We start from the raw sequence: 17,284 nt of genomic DNA, 5'->3' as shown, positions 1-17,284 counted from the left end.
TGAATGATGTAGAATTACAAATTTGGTTAAAATGGACCAAGACATCAGGGTCACATGTGTATGCTGCCAAGGGTGTAGCGATGTGGCCCTTGTTTATATCCATCTAGTGTTCATTCAAACAGGTAGAGATATGTTGGCTAGTGGCTCCCATACTTCAGTGTTCTGCTGCATCTATAGACCCCGAGCAGGATGGAATACATCCTCGATAAATGTTGTCGATAAGTTAGGAGGATTCTTGGTGTTCCTAATAAGAGAGAATAAAGTAGGGCTCCTTTTGGAAGCTAGATTGAAGGTGTAGTGGTTAGAACTTCAAAAGGAGCCCCACTTTATAAAACAGATGAAGAATAGGTTTGTTCTTACCTATTCTCCATTTTTCTACTTCTTGTCTCTGTTGTCCATTTTCTTATTAGTTGTAAGTTTCGTTTTCAAGATTAATTGTAAGGATATAAAATTTGTAACAAATAATTTTTTGTACTAGTTAGTCGTGTTGCAATTCAGTGTCATAATTGTATATAAATTTTATAATTGTTCTGCCAACAATCGGGGTTTGGGTGACAGCTGGTGTAATTGAAATTAGCCTAAAGTTGGCATCCATAAAAATACCTGTTAAAGAAAATCATGGGTAAATAAATTAATTCCTTTTCCTTAACTAGTGCATGTTTTTTGTTGTGTTTCCCTTTGTGGCTAACTAAAACACTATCATATCTCACAGTAATGTCCAGTTAAGACAGAAGAAAACATTTGCTGAATTTATGTGAGTTATTTTGCTGGATTTTTAATAAGAATAAGGATATTGATATTATAAACACTATTATACAAGGCATTTCAAAAAATGTTAACACAAATAAGGAAGTACAGTGGAACCATGCATAACGAGTAAAACATATTGTAAAAAAATGACTCGCTTAACAAGCGACATTTCGCATAACAAGTGACAAGGAGAGGGGAAGACCTGGATTGTGTGCATGCTCCATCAGTCTGGGTTTAGCACTCATTCCACTAGCATGTTAGTGCCACTTGTGATCATACATTTTTCCAAACTTGTGTTCACATATATTATGTATAAACATCAACAACCATCACCTGTTATATAATAAACACTCCAAACGATATGCTGAATTCTTAGACTATGTAAAGACTATAATTAAATATTAGAAATTAATTAATTTGACTACAGGTAGGCAGTTATGTTGCAATCTTGTATTACATTTAACGACTTATTCCAAATTAAATTTCAGAAATATTGAAATTAAAAATGAATTATTTATAATTATTAAATTTAATACGAGATGGAAACATAACTACCTACCTCGAGTCAAATTAATTAATTTCTAATATTTAATTATAGCCTTTACATAGCCCAAAAATTTAGCATATCATTTGACACGTTTATCAGACATATTATCTGCGATTCTTTTTGTTTTCTGCAAATAAAATTTGCATTTCAGGTTGGTTCATTCTGTGCTAAAAGAAAAGATGAAGAGATTCATGCTCCTTAACAATGTATATTGTATAATTTTCTTTGAATAAACATTATACATAAAATATTTGAGTATTTTTTCCGCATGGAACGCATTATCATATTTCACATTAATTTATATGGAAAAAATTGTTTCGCTTAACGAATGTTTTGCATTATGAATAAGATTCTGGAACGAATTATGCTTGTTAAGTGAGGTTCTGCTGTAATTTGTTATCCCAGATTTGTAGTGGTAGGTTATCCTACATATAATTCTCCATAATATGCTCCTTGGTTGTGGAGTTTTTAAGAAGGTATGGCTCCACTCTGCCACAGTGATTGCACACCTTCTCCATACAAGCATTAACAATTTCTGAAACACTCTGTATAGTACTACTTATTATGTAAAAATACAAAAATAATAAAACAGTAAAGGAATTATAGAGGTTCACTTAATTGTTCATTCTCTTTCAGTTCTTTGTAATATGTGTTAACAATAAAAATTTATTTGTAAATTTACTACCTTTGAAGTTTTTATTACTATTTTTTCAGTTTTGTTTTTTTTTTACTACAAAATCTGATCACTAATAATAACAAAGTTTAATTTATTATTTTTCTGTTATTAATAAAATAATTTAGATGTAAAACTAATTTAACACTTCAGAAATGTTAAAGATAAAGCTCAGATCTTACAATGAAGTGAAAGAAGTTTAAGTATTTTGAAATAAAAATTATAGACTCTTGTCTATCTGAGCTTATTTAAAGATATAAATTAAAACAATATTAAGTATTTAAAAAGTCTGAAATGTTTTGCTAAGTTGTACATTTAAAAATAATTAGGAATAAAATGTAAGCTTAATAATTTAATTTTTTAAAATAATATTTTGCTCACCACATCACTTGCGGCTGAGAATTCTTTCTTCAATAAACTTTCTATGGCTAACCATTTAACTGGCCTGTTTTCATTATCTCCTAAACAATGATAATCATTTGGAAACAGATCCCTTGATAATGCATTATCTGTTATTTTTACATGCAGCCAATCATCCACTCTGAAAAATGAAAACAGTTTTTTTGTTATCAGAGAAAAGAAAGTTATTAATTTTTAAATTTAAATAATCTATTAAATATAAACTTTAAATAAAATATTGGAGTACTCAATGGCATAATTAAATGGCAACATAAAAAAATAGTTAAATTATAAACAAGATTAAACTGAATATATTTTTAAATTATATGTTTTTACCATTGTAAAAAATATTAATAAATTGACATATCGTCACTTGAAACACAAACATATATTAGTCAACTAATATGTTAATCCTTATGATAAAATCTAAAAATTATATTTACACCATTTATATTTTTTAACAAAATAATCATTAATTTTAATAGTCTATAACTCCCTGGTTAAAATTCAAAACTTATTGGGCATAACAGTAAATGTTCAATTTAAATGATGTTACTAATAATCAGAAAATATAATATTTAAAAATTTGTTATTACACAGAAAAATCCATAATTCATTGCTGGATCTAATAACTGCTAAAGAAATTCAAATTAAGAAGTGAATAATAAAGATAACTGGTGAAGTTATACAGGGAACTCATTACAAATTTTAAAAATGAAAATAATCATAAATAGTTATCTAGTTTTATTGCTGTAATTGATAACATTAGTAGAACACTAGAATATTTCCAAATGACAGTGTAGTTTGTTATCTATAAATAAATTTTAACAATTAGACAAATAGTTAACAGTTTATATCGTGGTGGGCCCCAAAACGTATATGTGTATATTATTGTTTTTTTTTTCTTATTTAGTAAGTTAGTGATTTATACATCTTCCTTTCATCTATCCAACTAACCCTATCATTTCCCACTGCTTAATCTTTTCAACTGCAAAATATTTATTTTCTGGCAAGTTTTGGGCTGGAAGGGTTATCAACCAAGGTCAAGGAGTATAAGGACAATTTTTGCCATTCTTGGTCAAGTGAGTGAAGAGAGAGGCACGTGGCGACGCAGAGGAAGGAGCACCGAAAAGAGAATCTACACAGTGGAGAGAGACGCAGGAGAGTAGTGCTCAAATTTTGTGATATCAAGAAATAGAGAAAAGGTCGAGAGTGGAATTTTCATCTCGTCAAAGGGTATCCACGTGGTAAAATTAAATTTTCCCTATTAACTGTGGTAGCCACCTTAAGTGCCCAACTTGCTGAACAAAGAAAAAGGGATTCCATAATAAATTAATTTCCTTCCCTTCCTTCTCTAATTTAATTAATATTACTATAATTTAGTTTTAATTAGAAAAATAAGACAATGGAAATGGATTGTCTACGCGCCGGCTTCAGGATTCGTAATTGTCGGGATATCGACGAGCATTGATAAGAAAGGGCAACAGAAAAGAGGATATTGTAAAATTAGATTTTAGAAAAAATAAATTGACATTGTTATCGTGTTCTTAATTGAAAGGTAATTTAGTGTATATCATCATAATATATCATAAATTCTTAAAAAGAAAATAGACAAAAATAGAAAATAGAATCAGTAAGTTATTACACCAATATCCTGAAGATATGATGTTTCTAAACTAAACAATATTGTACTGGATTTAATACATAAAAAAGATTTGAAAGTTTCAAAAAAACGGTTAGAACTGACCTTACGTTCCATAACAAATTTGCACTAGATATACTATTTTTTGACAAAAAAATATACCTCCTATAATTTCATCAAGTTTGTTTTGGATAAAATCATTATTGGACATCAACAGCAGGAATTGAAAGTAATATAAATTTAGCATTTCAGATATATCTACAACAATAAACTATTAATATTAAATTTCGAAAATATAACAACAATAGACAAGATTTTTCTCTACTAATAGTATATACTGTCAAGTGCTTAGAGTTAAATGACAAATACAGTCACTAAGTAGTATCAATAGTCAATGGTATTTGCCATATAAAATAACCATTTATATTCTCATGAAATAATGGTCATGATTACTATTATAATACAACTAAATCATTCTATTCAATTATCAAAAGGAAGAAAGATACTGATCTCGTTCTTTCCCTTAAATGAAATCTCTGATAACAGTAACCATTGTGTTTAGTATCATTTAGTCAGTTCTAATGTCATCTTAGTGCCTAACAGGATTTTCCTTTCACGTAGCTACTCGAATGACAAATGATTGTTTTATCTTTTACATATATTCTATGATGTGTCATATGCTAGGAATGTAACAAATGCAAACAGTAAAAACCAGTCAACCGTTTCTCGGCAATTTCTATTCGTAAGTTATAAAACAGAAATTATTTTATGCATTACCAGATTCATTAAAAAAATTTTATAATTTAAATTTTCTTTATCTTTTGAAGATAAAAATTGAATAGGATAGGATTTCTTGACTTCTAAAAATTAGATTAAGGTCACTAGTGTGTGGTCATAGTTAACGTTTTTTTTTTTTTTTTTTTATGCTTCATATACCACACATTTATTATATTTTCTTATTGATAAATTTGAAAATTTTTAACATGTATTGAACCTACTTGTAATTTGATCACATCTTATGCATACAAACATTAAATTACTAAATTCAGTATTAAGTGCAGTAATTGAATGCTTGCAGAAATTGTGATCCTTACCATTATATTTTCATAAACAATAATTTGTTCAAATTAAAAACAATTATTTCAAATAAGTACATTAAGATTCAGAGGAATAAGCTTGACAGACATACAAATAGTCACAATAATAACACTTATTCAAATAAAGATTATTTTATATGGATAAACTGAAATTAAGAAACTTTTCCTAATAATTAACAAAAATAAAATGAAATTTGTAACAAAAATCTATAGATATATGATAAATTTATTTTCTTAAAATATCCAATGTTACTAGCAAAAAAAGCCACAGGTAACTTTTTGATTTCTTTAGGTAGAGCATAATTTTTTTTTACTGCTCTGTGTACATTATTTAAAATTTTTGTATACATAATAATTATTTATTTATTTTCATTTCTTGTAATATATCATTTCTTGTTATAATAAAAATTTGATCATTATTATTGATTTTAAAGTACAGCAGACCCCCCCTATAACATGGGTTGATATAACACGGATTTGTACGACACGGCAAAAAAATTGCAATCGTGTTCGTATAAACACGGTAAAACGTCATCGCTCTCGTGTCGCGACGGGATTGGCCGAATCTGGACCAATAGCGGATATTGCACAAACCGTCGAGTTTAAACGAGCGCTAGACCTACTAAAAAACATTTATTATTCAACGGCCATAAAAATTATATTTTTATTAACGATGTCTCCAAAGTTAAGTTATTTTTCTGCGAAAAATTCGCCGATCAGAAAACACACGCTTGCCGTTCGACGAGTTGCTCTGCAATGAAAACGAGCTTAAGCAATGGCGTCGTCGAACGGTGCGCACTCGGTAAGTAATCCTACAATTTTTTGTTTATAGCATAATTTATATGGATTATTCCCAAAAAATTATACGTGATTTGGAAATGTCGAGTCAAATTAGTCTAGAATCGATTAATTTTACGGAAGAAAATCTTTCAAACAGACGTAGCCCCTAAACTGCACACGTATCGGGCTGTGATTGGCTCGTGTATTTAAGTGACTCGTACAACGCGGATTCACATAACACAGAATGTATCTACCGTGTTATAGGGGGGTCTACGGTATTTAATTATTGAATTGTCATTCAGGATTAACTTTCAAAAAAAGTGAAGAAATTTTAATTTTGATAAATTTATTTGACTTAGAAATTAACTATATAAAATAAAAATACTTACACACAATTCCTTGTAGCCAAATCTCGATGCACAACTTTCTTTTTGTGCAAATAAATCATTCCATGAATTATTTGAATTGCCATAGCCACTAAATCTTGACTGAGTAATGTCTATTTAAAAAAGAATTTGGTTTTAATATTTTAATTAATAATTACTGTTTACAGAACTAAAAGTAAATTAAATGATCATTCAAATAAAAAGAGAGAGAAATTTTGGAAGCAGATTATCCAACATTTAATGCTAATGCAACAAGAATGCTAATTATATATGTAAAAAGTTAATGTAACAAACTATAAATATTAAAATATTAAATAATTTTAAGAATAAGTCAATATAATGAATAAAGCTTATTAAATGCTTTTATAATTAAATACAACCCCTGGCAAAAATAATGGAATCATTTCATCATGAGGATATTTTTCAGTGTTTTAAGCATATAATAAGAAAATAAAACAAGCAATTGATACAAAATAAATTTTCAATAATAGTCAAACCTTTTGACTACATTAAGTACAACTTAAACAATCAAAATAACATTACGTAAATTAAACATGTAATTTTTTAAATTTTATATATAGGAAAAAACTTTTGAGATCACATCAAACTAAAGAAAAAATTATGAAATCAGTCAACTTAAATAATTTAATTAATACTTTGTTGCTCCATTTCAAGCTTTTCTGACAGTTTTAATTCATTCAGGCATGAATTTCAATGTAAAAAAAAAATATTTGCTATCAATAGCTTTCCAGCATTCGCAAATAGCTGTCGAGATCCGATTTGCAGCATAAAGCTTTCTCCTGGACCAATTTCTTTCATTTCCATCACATGCTTTCTATCAGGTTGAGATCTGACTGCTGTCCAGTCTATTGTGTTGATGTGCTGTTGAAGAAAATTTTTAACAATTCAAATCCTGTGACAAGATGCTTTATCATCTTGGAAAATGACATCATTACCACCAGACATTTTCAATAAATAAAATAAGAAAGTTCTCCAAAACATCAACATATACTTGGGTCAACATTTAACTGTTAATGTAATAAAGACCAATATGCCTGGTCTTTTACCTGATATGCAACCCCAAATAATAATTTTGGTATTTTCTTTAGGCAATCATCTTTATAAGCTTCATTAGAATGACACCAGATAAAAGTTCCAGCAGTGTCTCCACAGCCAATGCAAATTTGTGATCCATCACTAAATATCATTTTCATCCAATCATCTACAGTTCAGTATTGCTTTGCTTTGGCCCACTCTAACCTTGTTTTATGTTTTGGTGCCAGTGCTGGTTTTCATTTTGCTATTGTATATAAAAATCCTATTTCTTTCAAACAATTACTCACTGTTCTGTCACAGATACTAACACCTGCTTCATTCCACTTCCTATTTCTACTTTTTTGTTGTATATTTCTTAATTTCGAGGCAGTTGCTTTTAATTTCCTATCTTGATGCTTTAACGTTTCTTATGGTTGACCAGTAAGTTCTCCTTTTACAATATTCCTATTTTGTTTATACTTGCATCAAATTTTAGATATAGCTGACTGTAAACAACACACATCTTTTGCAACAGTCCGTGTTGAATTGCCATCCTTAAGGAGTTTTACAATCAGTCCAGTTGTTTCAACAGATGATTCTCTTCCAGGAGTCATGATTTTATTACATTATTAGAAGAGTAAATCAGCTGAGTGCTACAAACATTCACTTTATATTCAGAGTTACTATTTCCTTATTAAACAATGTAGCAAGCAATGCTTAATTTATGTAGTTTCAAAGATTCCTTCCCTTCTCTCTCTTTCTCTCCTCTTTTTTTTCTTTTTGATGTTTTGCTGTCCTTTCTTTTCTATTTCCCAAAAACTATTCTTATATGCATTCTTTTTTGTATTTTTCTTTCTCCATATCCTACTCCTTTCTTTGATTGGATCATCACTTCTGGAAGAACCAGTTAGACTGAATGTAAAAGGGGTCAAGGGGTAATAAAATTTGAAAAAGGTGGGCTTGGAGCATAGGCAAAACAAGATGAGGGGTGACATGAGAGTAGAAGAGGAAATGTTAAAAAAAAAAAAAGAAGGCTCTCATGCACAATGGGCAATTTTGTGAAGATCTGAATCAGGATGAGGAATACAGTGGATACTTGACTTTTTGAAATAGAGAGCTAAATTTTGATCAGCTTTCATAAAAATATTTACAGCTAAAAGTGAAGAATTGGAGTTGTCCCCACCTCTGCAAAAAAGAAAAGAAAAAGAGAATGAAGTCAGATTTGTCTCGGGTATCATTTTCTACTGATCACACAAATAATCCAGGTTATCCTTTATCTCTCCATCACAATATTTCCTTTTGCTACTGTTTGTCTTCTTATTAATCCTTTCTTTTTATTTTAGTTTTAAGTGTTTGGATAAGTTTAATGTATGCGATTGTCTTCATTGGGTCTTGCAGTGTTTTGCAGTTGTGCCCACAACACGGTTTTTGTCTTTTCTCTGAGTCTGTATATTGAGTGTGAGAGATTTCCCAAATACCCAAATCCAGGGGCAAATTCTCTGGGCTTGCTTAGCGTGCACTGCATGCTTAAGAGAAAGTTTTGAATGTCAATATACATTTTATATGAAAACAAATATGCCAATAGTAATTTATTCTAACGGGTAAACTCTTTTATCACTTGTGTTTGCTTTTACATTGGCAGCTAGTGGCTAGCCATTTTAAGTCAGTGCAATGCTTGCGGGAACTTGATCGCTTGCTCGTGTAGAGGTTTGCCAAGCAAACGAGTGTGCGTGCATGACGTCATTCGAAGCATTTAACACGGCCAGATTGTATTGAAAACTTGTGGTACCCAGTCAGCAAACATGTATTGTGTACAGGGGTGGATCTACATAGAGATTTATAGGGCTTAAGCCCTGGGCCTCCAGTGTCAAGAGCCCACAAAATTTGAATTATTATAAATTTTCAATACTTTTTCATTATAATATATTTCATGTGTAGATATAATGGGTTTTATAATAGCCCATACTTTTTATTCACACCAAATAACATTTGTGCCTATTGTTTAGTGCTAGAGAGAGTCCTATTATTCTTATTATAACTTTCAGCATGCCCAAAAATTTTGGTAAGGATTTGCCCCTGCTCAAATCCCTCACAATTAGTATTCCTCAAGTTGGCATTTGATTTTTTTTATTTGTATATAATCAAGATTTTTTGTTTATTTCAAATTTTTTTTTGTTTTAATCATGTTTATACATAACAAATTGTAGCCGAGAGCAAATAACTGAGTCCGAAGAATCACTCAGCGTTTTGATAAATTAAAAGTTTAATATTTACAATTAACAATGATAGTTTCTGAAGAAGCAATTGTACACAACTTACAAACTAGGGAAATACAAAAATACTTGGGACCAACCTTGACAATACTACTGATTGAGTTCCATGTGTGGACAACCAAAGAATAATCTAATTTATGTCTAGCTTAACTGTCTTAACTAATTTTACAAAATAAAGGGCCCTAGATCAAGATGGGGTTGAGATAAGAATTAGAGGATTTTGATTAAGGCAGAAAAAGAAAAGGATGAAAAGGGAATGACTGGCAAAAATGAACCTCAAGTCCATTATTCCAGACGGGTCTTCTTTCTGTTACTCACAGACATATAGGTCCTCTCCTTCCCAGCTCCTCTCTCTAAAAGGTGACGACTTTCTCTGCTTTCCTCTCTCTATCCTCTTGTTGCCAGTCCCCTTTGATCAATCCAGTGTCACCCTCTTTTCCTTAGAGACCCATCGAACCATTGGGTCAACCAATTATGGTGAGGTCAAGTGAACAAAAGCCAGAAGTGAAGTTTATGAAAGAAAAATCATGGAAAAAAGAGAAACAAAAAGAAAAACAAGGCTCAACCAAGCCACAAAATCTTTATATATCTAAAATATATAAAAATATCACAAATATCTTTGCTTTCTTTCCATCTTTTACGTCAGTGAATGTCCAAAACAGAATTCTTATATACCGTTATATACAGAATTCTTATATAGAATGTTTTAAATATTTACTTTATGTATTTTATTGTGAAATTAGCTAATTTGCCAGCAGATGCTGCTTCCATTTACATGCTGTTGCAGGGCATAGCCTCAAAGGAAAGAAAATATTATTTTCGACTAAACAACCTTTTAATAATGCAATATTTTTGTGACCGTCGGCCATATTATTCGCATATTTTATATTTTTTTAATATGTAATATAAGTTAGTGTTAGCAATTCCTTTGTTTCTTTTGTCTTATCTATCCTCCTTTACTTTCCCCACCACTCCTTTTTACCCTTTGGGTGGGATTATCGTTTCGAAGAAAGAGACAACCAATAGAACAATAGAAGAGACGACGCCGAGGGTCTCAACGAGAAAAAGTGAATCACTTTTGGACTGGACTGCAAAGAGAGAAGGTGTGAAAAGGAAGCAATCTTGACCAGGGTGTATAAGTTAGCAGCAGAAGAAAAAAAAAAAAGATACGACGGGAGAGTGAGAGATTTACCAAGAACACGGGAAGCCTATAAAAATCAAACAGGACTCAAGAGCGGTATCCCACCAAAGTATTTCAATCTTTGTCTATTTCTATATCTACATGTATACTTTTGTTCTTCCCCTTAGTTATAAGTAGAATAAGTTTTAGTTTTAAGATCTGCACGCGTATAATTTGTCGGGTTCCATTTTGAGCGCGCCCTTTTGCTAAGCTTAAAGACTGAATGACTGTGAAAGGATTTTCTTTGTAAAGTTGGGATCCATAAAGAACCTGTTTCTGTTCTTTCTGGCGAGAATAAAATTGTACCTTTGTTAAAAGTAACGTGTTTCGATTATTATTTTGTGTCGGTCTGTTTGCGGAAACCATTACACCTCGTCACGAATCTTCACATTTTAAACTGCTAGTTATCATATCCAGAAAGAATAAATTCTTAATTTGACTTACTGGAATTTTTAAATCATTAGAAACATTTCAAGTTTTCATAAAATATTTGCAACAAATTGAGCTAAGAGTAAATTAAAATAAATATCTTTATCACCACTGTTTATTATAACAGGTATTAAATGATTTACTTTTAATAATAAAGCATTTTGTAATAATTTTTATAAATAAACAAAAAATATATGTATGAAATGCTTTGTAAGAAATATCCATATACTAAATAGTAATACATACATGGCAATGTCCTTCTGCTGAAAATTTACACTTCTGTAGAAACTTTTTAAGATTTCCCTGATTCATATATGGATACACTAGTAATGGCCTCTGTAAATTATGAGTACATACACCTATGACAGGTAAGACATTTTTATGATTCATTCCATACATCATCATCCCTTCTGATAATAATAATGATATTTGTACCTCTGATGCTTGATCTGAAAGTATAAATTTTTTTTATGTAGTATGTATATATATATGTCACAGGAATATGATAAAAGGGGGAATTTGGTAAAATCCAAATCCCCACTTTTATCATATCCCTGTGACATATAAATAAACAAAAAATAGAGAGATCCAAATCCCTAAGGGAGAATGATCAACAATTTACTGAAGATGTTAAAATGAGAATTCCATACAGTCATTTACCTAAAAAAGTAAGTGATTTGATCAAATCCCTGTACTATTTTAGTGAAAAGATAAAATAAACAAGTCAGGACTTGTATAGCACTGCTTGCTCTAGTTACCCGCCCCCTCGTCCCTTCAACAGGCTAGTTGCTGAGACCTCTGGCGCACGCAGTTGCACAAATCATTACATCACGATAGTCACGCGCATTTATATTTTATTTTCCTTATAATTTGTATGATTATCAAAATAATGGCTTTGAATACAGGACAAAATCAGACTCAAACCGAATTTGTGTGTGAAGAACAGTTCAATAAAACTATCAGGATGTGTTTGAGCGAGCGGCATGATAAAGAAAAACCATTGTGGACTCGTGAAAGAATAGAAGAAGCTATCACAGCCATTGAACAATTTAAATTAGCACCAGTACTTAAGTTTCAACAGACAAATAAACAGTATTACTACGGAAAAAAAATACGATCTAATGGAAGTAAGTACTAAAAAATCTTTGATTTTGAAGAGAAAGTCTGACTCCGATCCAGTTGTGAAAATAGTGCCTGCAGAAGAATTTTATCACATACTTCGGGAAAAGGAATCGTTGTTTGCCCAATTGTGTCCTGCGACTTCAACCATCATGGCCAAGTGGATTTAGATGACTTGCAGTCAACCCCAGACAGAAATTACAAACGGCTATTACATTACCAGGATCACGCAACAAAATTCAGCTTTCTATCGCCATTCACTTCGAAAAGAGCAGCTGAAGTAGCAATGGAGCTATTAAAAATCTTTCTGGAAGTAAGTTGTCCTCATATATTGCAAAGTGACAACAGCTGTGAGTTTACGACTGCTGTCATACAAGAATTGACATCCCTGTGGCCAACATGTAAAATTGTAAATGGTAGGCCTAGACATCTAGCAAGCCAAGGATCTGTTGAGCGATCGAATCAAGATGTCAAAGCTATGTTGTGTGAGTTTGCCGACAGGGTGCCGACTATGTCAAGAGGGTCGAGCGGTCGCGAAGGGTCGTATGTGGGCGATCGGCACTGAGACAGACTCTATGGTTACAAGAAACCGTTTATTTGACACGAAAGAAGCTTACAAGATTTCCGCGATCTTGGAAGTTCTAGGTCGGCAGCAGCCTCTGGGTCTTCCTCTCCTTTCCAATATAGTCCCATTTTGAAGTAGTGTCCCTGGGTCGCGAATGGCCAGTTCCCTCGACGACTCCGCGACTCCAGGACGATGTGGTCGACTTCCGTTGATGGAAAGATGTCGATCCGAGGTCGGGAGACGGAGACGAAGATGGGCACCAGACACACACACAACAATAGATCCGTCACTTGGAACTTTCGGGAGAAGAAGCCCTCGCGTCCTTGAATTCTCAGGTTTTATCTGTTTTCCTCCGATTCCGCTTTCCGATTGGTCTCTTCTCGTCACCTGGTGACAATTCGAAACCTTTCGGGGGCGCGGGAGAGGTCAAAATCGAAGTTTAATTCGATTCCCACTCGAAGATAGACGATCTACGTTTCCCCATTGTTCTATTGTTTAAAAGTTCGCGTCGTTTTCTTTAAGAAAAACTATTTCTAACTTCTATTTTTTCTTTCCTCTAAAAAAATAATTTTTTTCTAAAAATAAATGATTTTAACGCGAATTTCAGTGAGGTTCGGACCTATCCAGAGCCTCACAGTTGCATGTTTGGCTTATTGACAATGACAAATAATTGGGCTACAGGTTGTTACTTTGTTCAGTTTCAGAAGAATTCTTCCTTTCATTGTACCATTCAACCTTACAAAGCCTTATTTGGAACAGAACCAAAAACAGGACTCCAATCTACTCATATTTCAAAGGAGTTGCTTGAGAAGCTTGTTACTGAAGAGGACTTGGATCAGCTTCTTAAACAGCAACATAGTGACAACACTTTGACATCAAAGAATTTACCAGAAACTCAATTAATGAACAATAATGACGCTTCAACTTCAGAAGTTAATCCAAAAGCTGAATTAATTAACTACAATGCTTCAACTTCAAATTTAGAGGATCTACTAGCAACCGAATCAATAACACAGCTCAAACCAGTTTACAACTCTACAACACCTGTACCACCAGTTAAAACATCTGTACTGTTAATAGAATCAAAAACAGAAGCAGTTGACAGCGAAGTAAAACTACATTGTGTTGTTTGTGGAACAGAATCTACTGGAGCCCATTCATGCAACATTTGTAAAAATCCAGTACACGCAATATGTGGAAATAGCGTAGGAGAAGAAGGATATGGATCAAAAATTTTATGCTGCTTATGCAAAAAGAAAAGAAAATTATAGATCAAAGGGAACATGCTGCAAAATACCTAAAAATATCAGCTGAAAAAATGGAAGATTTTTCATTGAAGAAATTTAAGGGCGTGTTAGTGAATTCCACGGTTTTGGTTGATGTACATAAGGTAGATAGAGGTCCATTAGATGGAAATAATATTATGGTGATAGTATTAGATGATAAAAAATGGTTTATACCAAATTGTTACTTCAGCTGGCATTATAAAAGATTGGCTTCCTAGAAACGCTCTTCAGATAGCTACAACCACATTTACCGAAACCGTCCCACCGATAAAGCTAAGTTTGTGAGAAATTACTGGAAAATTATCTTTAATCGGAGGTCAAGGATTTAAGAAATGTTCCTGTGAAAAATCCAAGGTACAATGCAAAACAAATAGATGTGCCTGTAAAGAAAATAACATCCTGTGTAACTCCCAGTGCCACAAATCTACATGTTTCAATAAAAATAAATAAACTTGGCATTATCTCTATCTTTTCATATAAGTACTGTACTTCTTACTTTGTTGATTCGTTTTTGTCATTTCACGAAACCAGTTTAGAGATTTGATCAAATCACTTCATTTAATTAGGAAAATGCCAATATCGAACCTTTATTTTAACATCTTCAGTAAATTGACCAAATCCCCACTTTTATCATATCCCTGTGACATATACATATAATACAACTGTCATTTAGAATTATTTTTAAAATGAAACAAAAGGAATGTTTCATTTAATTAACAAGAATAAATAATATTTAAACTATATAATTTGTGTGTATAATATTAAAAAATATGATTATTCCTGATTAAAAAAGTGTTTAAATAAACTAATATTTTATAATACCTTATAATTTGGCAAAAAGTTCCAGAATGATGAGAAATGAACAAAACACATTAATATATACTTAAAAGAAATAGTATGTTATGTTTTTTTAATGTTTGAAACAAACAGTAAAAATACCTTACTACGTATAGTTTAAAAAGTGTTCTGAAATTTACAAATACATAGTTCTAAATTTATGAATTGAGCAACCTAGGAGTTTTTCATGGGTGGTATGTTCTGGATGTGTCAGGATTCCCTTGTGGGTCTGGCCAAGTCCACTGTGGTTATGATTTAAAAAGGCCTTCCATTGTTATCATTATTTGCTAAATAAATTTTTAAGCTTTCAGCCCACAGGATGCCAATTTAAATAACATTTTGGTTTTGATTTTGATTTTCACCAGATGTCATAAAATAAAACCTGGTGTTCTTTAATTTAAATTCAAAAAGCATTATATAACAAAAGTGTATTCCATTTTTAAAATGATAAAAAGTTCTGTGTAGATCTGAGACATCAGGTTTAAACATATAAGTTCTGTAATAGAATGTATCAAATGGAACTTGTGCAGAAATCAAATTTAAATTGCCTGCCAATGCAAAAAATTTGTTTTTCAACATTTATAGTTAATACAGTTGTCTTACTTGCATGTTTTAAAGTCTCTAAATCTCTATTATGCTGAGTATAACATATCAACCTCACCTGGTCAAGCTTAGCCTCAATATTGTTGTTAGAGGTGTGTATGGATAGAGCAATGGATGGTTTCATATTGTCGATATCATATTTATGCTCTTTTATGCACTGTTTAAGGGATCTTTTCATGACATCTATGTAAACTAGGTCTCTGTCAAACCTATCATCCTTCAAGGGTATCCTACAAACCAGGCTTCTTTTCTTTGTTTATAGCATCTTTCTCATATCTTAGTAGCACATATATAGTGGAATTATAACTATATTTAATGTAAGCACCTTTATGTTTTGCTATTTGTTCAGATATTTCATTCAAGAGACATTTGTGAGTAATTACCACTCATTTGATATTCATCTGCCCTCTGTTGTCAGTGTTGACATCTATATTGCTACTATCATTACTCAACCAAATGATCACCTCAAAGAATTGGGCTATAAATCTTCTATTCTTTAATGATTAAATACTAAGTAATTTGGTACTAGGGATAGATGTTAGGTGCCATCTCTTATCTTAATTAGTAATTATAATTTTAATAAGAGATGGCACCTAATGTCTACCTCTAATACCAAATTATTTAGTATTTAATCATGAATATGAGTTTGCTGACTTACAGGGGGAATCTATTAACTCCACATCAGGAATGGTCTAAGGTTCTTTCCACATGTGGATGATGGTCATGGAGACATAGATGAAATGTGTCTTTACAATCAACCCATTTATTAAGACAAAAGGGTAATTCTCTTTGGGCACTGGTTTAAAAAGTCTGAAGATAGTTCAAACCTGCGTTGTCCCATTGACAGATCTTTCCTGGGAAACGGTGAAGATAAATGATGTCAACATCAGCTCCAAGGCATTATTCACGATGTGATGCTGGAGAGGAGACCTAGCAATTTCAATTTCTCTTAGACTCTTAGTGTCAACACCTGGACCTCGTGTGACTATCCGAAGGATCTGTGCATCCGACCTAGAAATTTGCGATTTTTATAGTTTTATTCTCTCCCAATCTACCTTTCTGATTGGTCCAACTTCCCTCATTTCGCTTCCTGATTGGTCTCGTTCCTGTCTCCAGATGTAAACAGAGCTCAGTTCAGGTTGCGAGAAAGGTCTGTTTTGGAGAGTCTATTTGACACCATCCTTCAACTCTGACCAGGATATGTTGATGAAACTATGAAACCCGCACTTGTATTTTATTTCATTATTGCCTCTTCTCTGACATTTTAGAATTTCAACAATTTAGTGCAATGTCCTTTGACTGTCAACTCTTCCCCTTTTTCCAATTTTCAAACTTAAATCAATTGTATACGAGCACTCTTGTCGAAGTTCTCTCTTTCTGGGTCGACATTCCTCTATGATCTATCACATGTACAAGTCCTCGAGGTTCCTTTTTATCTCCACGTCATGTTTGTTTTGACAACTATACTTCTTTCTTTCTTACCTAACTTTCGTTTTGTTTTTGCCCCAGGAATTTTGTATATTCAATGCAATTGATACGATTTCAAACCCCATATGGAATCCCATATTAAGAATAGCAGAATTACAGCCTGATTCTTTAAGAAAATCGTTTGGATGAGGAACTATGTATCGAGCTTTGGGATGTTTAGTATACTATCATTTCTCTAGGCCTTATTGGATAATT

At 32.1% G+C, this 17,284-nt stretch overlaps 1 protein-coding gene across 1 annotated transcript in view; it reads right to left on the bottom strand.

Moving 5' to 3' along the window:
* LOC136989212 (tyrosine-protein kinase RYK-like) overlaps positions 1 to 17,284 on the bottom strand; it is a 93,081-nt gene that overhangs the window by 12,036 nt on the left and 63,761 nt on the right. The window contains exons 10-12 of the mRNA XM_067287305.1: positions 11,438 to 11,640; positions 6,278 to 6,387; positions 2,352 to 2,511 (exon numbers count right to left, since the gene is read on the bottom strand). Of these exons, the coding sequence (XP_067143406.1) occupies positions 2,352 to 2,511; positions 6,278 to 6,387; positions 11,438 to 11,640 (473 nt within the window). The remainder of the gene's footprint in view (positions 1 to 2,351; positions 2,512 to 6,277; positions 6,388 to 11,437; positions 11,641 to 17,284) is intronic.

Source organism: Centruroides vittatus, unplaced genomic scaffold (genome assembly GCF_030686945.1).
Source record: "Centruroides vittatus isolate TY-2023 unplaced genomic scaffold, ASM3068694v2 scaffold_450, whole genome shotgun sequence".
Lineage (NCBI taxonomy): Eukaryota > Metazoa > Arthropoda > Arachnida > Scorpiones > Buthidae > Centruroides > Centruroides vittatus.
The sequence above is the reverse complement of the archived record's forward strand: the minus strand, read 5'-3'. Positions and strand labels throughout refer to the sequence as shown.